Here is a 9,485-nt window from a genome sequence, read left to right on the forward strand (position 1 = left end):
AATGGATTAAGTAAAATGAAGGCTTTAACATTCTAGATTCTGAGGAAGCAGGTTCTTTTTCAAACTATGAAATTATATTTAAAAATGGGTGTTTTAGGCTGGGCGTGGTGGCTCACACCTGTAATCCTAGCACTTTGGGAGGCCGAGGCGGGTGAATCACAGGATCAGGAGATCGAGACCACCCTGGCTAACACAATGAAATCTCATCTCTACTAAAAATACAAAAAAATTAGCCGGACGTAGTGGCAGGTGCCTGTAGTCCCAGCTACTTGGGAGGCTGAGGCAGGAGAATGGCATGAACCCAGGAGGCAGAGCTTGCAGTAAGCCAAGACCACACCACCGCACTCCAGCCCAGGTGACAGAGTGAGACTCCATCTCAAAAAAAAAAAAAAAAAAAAAAAAAGGTGTTTTACAGATATATGCAATTGGGTTTTTCCTTTCAGCGAACCAATCGAATAATTAATCAGTTAGTTAATATAGTTTGTTGTCCCTCAGGTCAAAGCTCTCTATATCCTACTATGTTAGGATATGGAGAGCTCTTCACTGGGTTGCTGGATATTTTTTGTTAAATTATTATTATTAGTGGTCATATATCTAGCTATTTTATGAGAAATAAACTGTCAAAATATTTGCATCTTAAAGTAGCCTAGGAAATTGTCGGACTTGGGAGAAAGTGTAAGACCCAACCGGCCTGTTGACACTTTTGCGTTATTGACACTTTTCCTATCCTTAGATTATGCAGACCTCACTCAATTTAGGTAAACAAACTGCAGGCTAGAGTCTGACCCACATCTATGTGAGCACAATGGTGGACCTTCAGGGAGGCTTCACGTTTTAGAAAGTATTTATTGAAGTTTTTTGTCATATTGCAGTAATAGCTGTGGATTTTTCTGAGAGAAGAATGCTTTAACTCTTTAATGCCATATTTTGCCTGGTGTCTGTCTGGCATAGCATATGCCTTTGCGCTCTTCAAAGCTAGTAAAATTCGAGAGGATTGGAATACAGGATTGATGACTGTTTAAAATGAAAGATCATTTGAAGAACGCACTGTTTTCTCATTTCGCACTTGATTCTACTTCCCATCTCCATACATGAGAAGACAGACTTTCACTATATCAAAGGAAAAAATAAGAAAAGAGGAGAGCTGGGACGGGAGCCATGGCAAATAAGCCCCTTTAATTCCTAGGGCCCCATCCTAGGAACCTTGTAAAATTTAAGGTTCTTTTAAAATGCCTTTTAAAGAGCCCTGGTGGACTTGAAACAGTTAAAAGATGTTGCCCAGACAAAGGAGGAGGGAGGATGGGTTAGCATGGAAGATTGTTTGAATCCTGTTGCACTCCAGGGCTTTTAGGGAAGGTGAGGTCTTGAATGGGAAGAGACCACCCAGAAGTTGAATTGGCTTTATTTTAATAATTGCCATCTTACAACTGGTTTGACAGGAAGTCCTGAAATTGGATTTTGACTCCCCTGGCTTCTGGGAGTCAGTCCTGCTGTTGAGGCGATTTTGATATATACAAATCTGTTGGGACAATGGCCTTGTGCTCGGAGGAAAACGTTGGCTTCTGTGTGCTAGGTTTGGGAGGTGATAGGTAGGTGGGATTCAATGGTGAGTTCTGGCATAGTTTGTGGACAGACACCTCTGTATCTGAGGTCATTTCCCACCTCTGTCCTTTTGTGTTGGGATCTCAGATGACCTCAAACCTTCACAGCTTATCCCGTGAAAATCCCACAGGAAAGGCTGTCTGTCCATGGCCCGGGGAACACTGCCCTGCTGTGCTATATTCCAGGCACTGGAGTGGATATAAAATAAACTCACCTCTCCAAATATTTAGGGCCTCAGAAGAAAAAGACAAATCAATACGCATTTTCTTACAATCTACTGTGGAGCTGTCATGCTTGACTGCTTTGCCAAGATTTAACCTGTGAGCTCCAACTTTAATTTGAGCTCTACATTTTGTGAAATACATTTTTTTTTTCCTCTAACACCAAAGACTAATGTTTATACACATTCAGTGTTAATATCAGGATGTCTAAAGTTTCTGTACTTGCTAGAGAATATATTTTTACAGTTTCACTTAATTCATGCATATAAATTATTCTCATCACTTGCTGTAATTAAACTTGAGATCTAGTATTTATCTAACCAGAGTCCTTTCTCTCTGATTTCAGGTTTGGAAAGAAATCCCGGCCTGCAATGTATGATGTGAGCCCCATTGCCTATGAAGATTACAGTCCTGATGACAAACCCTTGGTCACACTGATTAAAACAAAAGATTTGTAATCTTTTTTTGGATTATTTTTCAAAACGATGAGACACTACACTCATTTAAATATTTTAAGAAAATAAAAGCTTAAGAAATTTAAAATGCTAGCTGCTCAAGAGTTTTCAGTAGAATATTTAAGAACTAATTTTCTGCAGCTTTTAGTTTGGAAAAAATATTTTAAAAACGAAATTTGTGAAACTATCCATAGACTACGTTTTAATGTACCTTCAGCTCTCTAAACTGTGTGCTTCTACTAGTGTGTGCTCTTTTCACCGTAGACACTATCACGAGACCCAGATTAATTTCTGTGGTTGTTACAGAATAAGTCTAATCGAGGAGAAGTTTCTGTTTGACATTTGAGTGCCGGCTTTCTGAGTAGAGTTAGGAAAACCATGTAACGTAGCGTATGATGCATAATAGAGTATACCCGTTACTTAAAAAGAAGTCTGAAATGTTCGTTTTGTGGAAAAGAAACTAGTTAAATTTATTATTCCTAACCCGAATGAAATTAGCCTTTGCCTTATTCTGTGCATGGGTAAGTAACTTATTTCTGCACTGTTTCGTTGAACTTTGCGGAAACATTCTTTCAAGTTTGTTTTTGTCATTTTCGTAACAGTCGTCGAACTAGGCCTCAAAACATACGTAACAAAAGGCCTAGCGAGGCAAATTCTGATTGATTTGAATCCACATTTTTCTTTAAAAAGTCAAGGGTTTTATATTGTGAGTAGAATAAATTTACATTTGAGTCGTTTGTTGTTAAGAGGTAGTAAACATAAGAGAGTACTGGTTCCTTCAGTAGTGAGTATTTCTCATAGTGCAGTTTTATTTATCTCCAGGATGTTTTTGTGGCTGTATTTGATTGATATGTGCTTCTTCTGATTCTTGCTAATTTCAAAGAATATTGAATAAATGTTATCAAGTCAAGGATGCAGTTGTCTCTTTTGTTCTTTGAAAACGATATATAAAAAGTTTTGGATTTGCTATTGTTTGCCAAACAGTCCCACGGTTGATACCATATTAAATAACCCGAGGCGTGTACTTCGGTGGCTGCCGGAGCCCGCTCCTTTGCCTCTGCAAGCCTTCCTGACCTCCTATTTGTCAGTAAGCTCACCCTAGGTGCTTGTCAGTGTGAAGTGTAAAAAAAAATTAAGAATTGTTGTCCAAAGTTGTATATCTGAATTTGCCAGTGAAACGCAGCACGTGTGGACAGTGAACACACTGGAATCCAGAGCTGCTTGTAGGCATTGAGGGCAGGCACCTGTGGCCTCAAGAAATACCTTGTATGCTGCTATCCTGTGGAGACTAAATGAAATTGCCTTAGCAAACAGCTCCGTGGTTCTTAGAAGCTTGAAGGCCTAGTTTAGTGGCACCCTATATTCGGTTCCATTTTGTATCCAAATGCTGCTTTGAAGTCCCGGAGTTATTTTAAAACGCATTTTTAACTGCACACAGGGTCGTTGGGTAAGGCCAAGAGAAGTCCTGGAACCAGGTGTGAGGGAGAGTTTTAAGCAAAAATATTATTTAGATGCTTTTCCTTCTTGCTCTACCCTCAAAACATCTGTTCCTAATCCTGCAATGACACAGCAGTCTACCCACCTTCTGATTATTAAATGATACAGTGCAATATGTTAATATTTTTAGTTAAGTGTTTGGAAGTAAAGTAAGAACAAAATATTAACTTGGTCGGTTAAACATTTATGGGAACATGCAGCAGAGTGTTGTGCAGACATATTTACTCCCATCTTCCTGTAAAAGATCCTTTGGTTGTGTGGTGCTCAGACATCTCGATCGATGATAGGAGAGGGCCATGAAAAGGTGTGAGTTGAACTCCATTTGCCTCTTGACCCCCACGAGCCCCTGGACATTGTCTGAGCCTCCATGTCTTTTTTGCTTACTAGTCTTCATTTGCAAACTGCTTCGATCACACCCTCTGAAATAATTTTCAATCTCCCAAAGTCTTAAATTCGTTATATGCGATGTCTCTTAAAGGACTTGTTTAAAAATCTAAAGTCTTTTACCATCATGGCTTGTCTCTTGAAAGCCAATTAATGGAGCTTACAAATTTAGATCTTGGGCAGAGCCTTCTGACCACCTGAGAGTGGCCACCAAATACATCTAAAGACATTTGCTTATTCATTTGGACATTCAATGATAAGAATTTGTCTCACTGAGCACTTGTTCTGCATCAGGCAGATGGTGACCGACACAAGCCCCACCAGAAGATCCTGGCTCCCGAGTTTATAGCTTGTTTTGAACCAGACCTTCATCTAATAAACAAATAAATATAGAATTACACTTCACAGAACACCATGAAGGAAACTCCACTATAGGACAGCTTATTTGTAGCAGGGTAGATTAAAATCTTACTTCAATCATTTACTTGGTAATGACTCTGGACAGGTAACTCTCTGGGCCTAATATTCAAAAAGGATTTGAAAATTGGGGATCATGATAGGGCCTCCCTTGAAGAATCATTGTGAGTATTGAATGCCAGAATGCGTGTAAATCCTCCCTCCAGCGCCCATCAAAATTCAGCACACGTTAGCTGTTGTTATTGCTGCTTCTGTTCTTGTTTTAGATTCAGACATTATCACAAAGTAGGGTAGTACCCTTACTTTGATGATTAGTGTGACTGGGATCTGCAGTTAGTACATTGTGATGTGTGTGAGAAACAGTCTTCCTAGAGCAGGGAGCACATTCTCTAAGGGTGTCAAAATTCCACCGTCTCAAGTTGTTACTTTGCACTATCTGTGAAAATAGTACTTGATAAGCCCGAATTAATTACGACTCCAGAATTCCTGAACTGATGGTGGTCTTATAACTCAGTGTAACCATAATTAGTTCTCTAATATGTGGATCTTCACATGCCAAAGCAACTACATGTAATGACAGGGATCCCTGCCATCTAGAAATGGTACAGCAGTGTCTCCAGCTCATTAGGGAGTTTTTTCGAAGTTTTTACTCTTGCCACAAAATGGTACATGCAGATACGTTATTTTCAAGTGGTCTTAACAGTTGAGTAGGCCTCTTTGACATAGGTACCAAAGTCTCCACTTAGCACAGTGGGGCCTGGGCCTCCCACCCTGTCACTCAGTAACTCTGCCCTACTGGCTTCTGTTTCTTCATTTCATGAGGCTATAAATTTTTTGAACAATTTTGTCTGGCTGTGACTTTCTCCAAGAACTGAGAAGCGTCTGGGAGTCTGAACTGATCTTTTCTTCAAACAATGTTGTAAATCCAGGTAAACAAAACCAAACAAAACAAACTTTTCAGGTATATGGTAGTTGAAGTCATAATTCTTACTGTTAAAGGGTTTTCCAGTTTATTTATAGGGACAAAGGTAAAACCATAGAAAAGAAATTATATATATGAAATCACCTTAAAATTATAAGTAACCACTCACAACAACCCTGGCAGATACCATTGGGTGCCTCCACCACAGCCATTTCTCTGCCTTTCTTCTGATGCAACATAGAATTGAAAATATCAGCTGTCACCTTCTCCAGCTTCCCTTGCTTTTAGGGATGACTGTGGGTCAGTGGGCCCTTCAAGAAAATCTCCTGGGACCTCCTAAAAATACTTTTCTTCCTGATTAGAGAGTGATGGAGTCAATGAAGAATCATCAGATACTTTCAGGCAAGGGAAAGAAGAGTTCTCCTGTGCTACAATAAAGAGCACAGACTTTGATATTATTCACAATATATCACAATTATCACAATTATTACACAATTTATCACAAGGGTTTGATGAACGCTGATGTGATTTGAATTAGTCCTTGACCTCGGATTTTTTCAGCTACAAAATGGAAATGGAAGTAGCTTATTTGAGCAGGTATTGATAAACTATGGCCCACAGGCCAACGTACAGCCCAAAGCTTGTTTTTGAACAGCCCTTAAACTAAGAGTGACTGTGTGTGTGAATTTTTAATACGCTTTTATTTTAGAATAGATTTTGATTTACAGGAAAGTTGTGAAGATATTACTATAAGTTCCCATATACTCCACGTCTGGTTTTCCTCATAAACATTTTACATGAGTGTGGCACATTTGTCACAATTAATGAATTGATGCCTTACTCTGAACTAAAATCCATACTTCATTCAGATTTCTTTACTTTTTACCTACTGTCCTTTTTTGGTTGTTCCAGGATCCTGTCTAGGACACCACATTGCATTTGATCATCACATCTCCTAGGCCACTCTTGGCTGCAATGATTTCTCAGACTTTCCTTGTTTTTATGACCTTGAAGAGGACTCTGAGTTTTCTAAGATGTTCCTCTATATAGATGTTTATGACGTTTTGCCCATGATCAGACCGTAGTTATAGGTTTTGGGGAGGACAACCATACAGATAAAGTGGCATGTTCATCGTGTCTTATCAAGCTTACATACTAACAACATGATTTATTACTGTGGATGCCAACCTTAACCATCACCCTGCCGAAGCATTTGTCAGGCTTCTCCACTGTAAAATTACCTTTTCCCCCTTCTCTCCATACTGTACTCTTTGGAAGGAAGTCACTATGTGTAGCTCACACTTAAGGAGTGGGGAGTTATGCTTCTCTACTTCCTTAAGGATACAGTATCTACTTCAATTATTTGGGATTCTGCACGAGAAATTTGTTTATTCTCCCTCGTTTATTTATTCAATAACTTGTTTATGCTAGTAAGGACTCATGGACATTTTTGTTATTGTTTGGAGTATAATTTAATACTTCTTTATTTATTTATTTTTTTGCTCAAAATTTTCCATCTTTGGCCATTAAGAGCTCTTCTATTCGGCACCTTTGACATACCTTCATCACTGTGTATGTCTGGGTGTGTGTACATGTGCCTGTGTGTGTGTGCCTGTGCCTGTGTGTGTGTGCATTTTAGTACTTCCTTGCTTTCTGGCAATACAGGATGCTCCGGGCTCATCTTGTATATTTCCTGCTTCAGCCTTAGAATCAGCCATTTTTTTCCAGGGAAACTGGTTTCTTTCATTGCAGTGAGAGTGGTTTATAACAAATGAGCATTTGAAATTGATTTGACAATAGCCAACTGTCTTACTCCATTTGTGCTGTTATAACAAAATGCCTGAGGCTGGATAATTTATAAAGAACAGAAATGTATTTCTCACAGTGCTGGAGGTTAGATGTCCAAAACCAAGGTACCAGCAGATTTGGTGTCTGGTGAGGGCCTGGTCTCCACTTCTAAGATGATGCATTGTCACTGCATCCTCTGGAGAGGAGAAACACTACGTCCTCACATGGTGGAAGGGATAGGGGGTGAAAAGTGAGGAGTGAAAGGCCTCCTTCAAGCCTTTTCATACGGTCGCCTAATCCCATTCGTGAGGGCACAACCCTCATGACTCAGTTTTAAAGGTCACACCTCCTAACACAGTTGCATTGGGGGTTAAATTTTAACCTGAATTTTGGAAGCAACAAAGAAAGACATTCAAACCATATGATACACACTCACTTTGAAGCCCAATCAAGTGAAATATTTCCTACCCCACAAAGAGTTTTATTCTTCTTAGTTGACTTGTATTACAAAAATAAATTGTATTCAATTATTGTTACATTTTGACTTTCACTAATAAAAAATGTGTGGAATGTTATCTCCTCTCATGGTATACAAGTATCTATATCACGTGTTCAGTTTTATATTTTGGCCAGCACAAGACTAAAATGTTTAATATCTGGTCTTTTACAGACAAGGTTGGCTGACCTCTGCTTTAGAGCAACATTCTGTAGTATAGGTGAGGTAACATACTTAAGAACCAGCATAGAGATGGCACATGGTAGGCATGTGGTATGGGAGAATGCTTCTCTCCATTTTCACTCCAAAGCGAACCCTTTCAGGACAACTCTGTCTTATTCAACTGTATCACTCTAGTGCTTGGCATATGGCTGACCTTTAGCAAACCTTTACTAAATGTTTCCATTGATTGAATAGAAAAATGCATGATGATTTAATGCAGAAGGAGATAGATGATTGTATGTGAGAGAACAATGAAAGGTGACATGGTTGTAATGGAAGGCAAAGGCACACATTAATATGGAACTAGCGGGAATGCGTTCTAGAATTTTACACATCTATTTGTGAAACATCTGCAAGATTTCCATCCTATATATCTGTTGACCTGGCCTGGCTATTTGAGAGCCTGGACTGGTCAGTAAGATATATTATTTTTTCAATCATTTCAATTTATCTCAATCTTTTACAAACTGCAATATTTAGAAGGATTCTATAGGCTTTATTGAGGGCCTTGGGGGAGAGTCACAGAGAGGATCATATTGCATGGAGAAGGTGGCCTTCCACCATATGCAGATTCTGCTTCCTCTCTTGTTCTTCTCTTGTCCTCATCTCCCTCTCCAGAACCATAAGAAAATTAATCTCGTGTTTTGTTTTGTGCAGAGCAATTGTTCTCACCCTCACATTCCCTAGGAAAGAATCTTCTATCTCAAATTCACCTCAAGTATATTTCCAACCAAATATTGGTCTAGTCTTGAAATGACTCAAGTAAAAGCTCCCAAGAAAATCAAACTCTCCGTATGTCATTTCATTTAATATAATTATTAGAATGCCTCTGGCTGCAGGTCACTGACAGCAAACCCAACACATATACTGACTTAAAACATAAGAAAATCTTACAACTGGTAGTCCAGAAGTGAGGCAAGCTTTAGGAGCAGCTTGATCCAGAAGCTCTTATTCCATTTATTTGCAGTTTCCTTGGTCCTGCTCTCCTCTGGGTGATGGCTTCATCATCAGGCTGCTTCCCTTGTGATGGCAGAATGGCTGTGACAATTTCTGCCTTCACATACTCAGGCTACCCTATATTTTTGTGTACCCACTCATTCCACTCTACTCCATTTTCTCTTATTCTGCATTATTATTTTCCACCACACTTGCTAGTATCTGCCTTGTCATTGAGTTACTTTTTCAGGCATTTATTTTCTGTTTTCCTGGTAGTATTTTAGCTCCACGTTGTGATCACTACTGTATCACCAGTGTCTGGAACAGTGCTTGGCACACAGTAGCTGCTTAAGAAACATTTGCTGAATGAATGTCAGGACATTCAGAGGATGAACTAGAGATGGCCTCTGAGGCTCCCTCTTAGGAGCTAGGGGATTTCTCCCTCAAATATTTATTAACTCTCATTGGCCCAAACTAGGTCATGTACACATTTTGGAATTATCCCTCATGGCCAGCTAAATTCCACACCCTCACTGACAAAGGCC

At 39.4% G+C, this 9,485-nt stretch overlaps 1 protein-coding gene across 1 annotated transcript in view; it reads left to right on the plus strand.

The window, feature by feature from the left end:
- The window catches only part of LOC108522715 (delta and Notch-like epidermal growth factor-related receptor), a 33,200-nt gene extending 30,009 nt beyond the window's left edge, over positions 1-3,191 (plus strand). The window contains exon 4 of the mRNA XM_017863094.1: positions 2,170-3,191. Coding sequence (XP_017718583.1) covers positions 2,170-2,281 — 112 coding nt within the window. The 3' untranslated portion in view covers positions 2,282-3,191. The remainder of the gene's footprint in view (positions 1-2,169) is intronic.
- The last annotated feature ends 6,294 nt before the right edge of the window (positions 3,192-9,485 follow it).

Source organism: Rhinopithecus bieti, unplaced genomic scaffold (assembly GCF_001698545.2).
Source record: "Rhinopithecus bieti isolate Rb0 unplaced genomic scaffold, ASM169854v2 scaffold_67750, whole genome shotgun sequence".
NCBI lineage: Eukaryota > Metazoa > Chordata > Mammalia > Primates > Cercopithecidae > Rhinopithecus > Rhinopithecus bieti.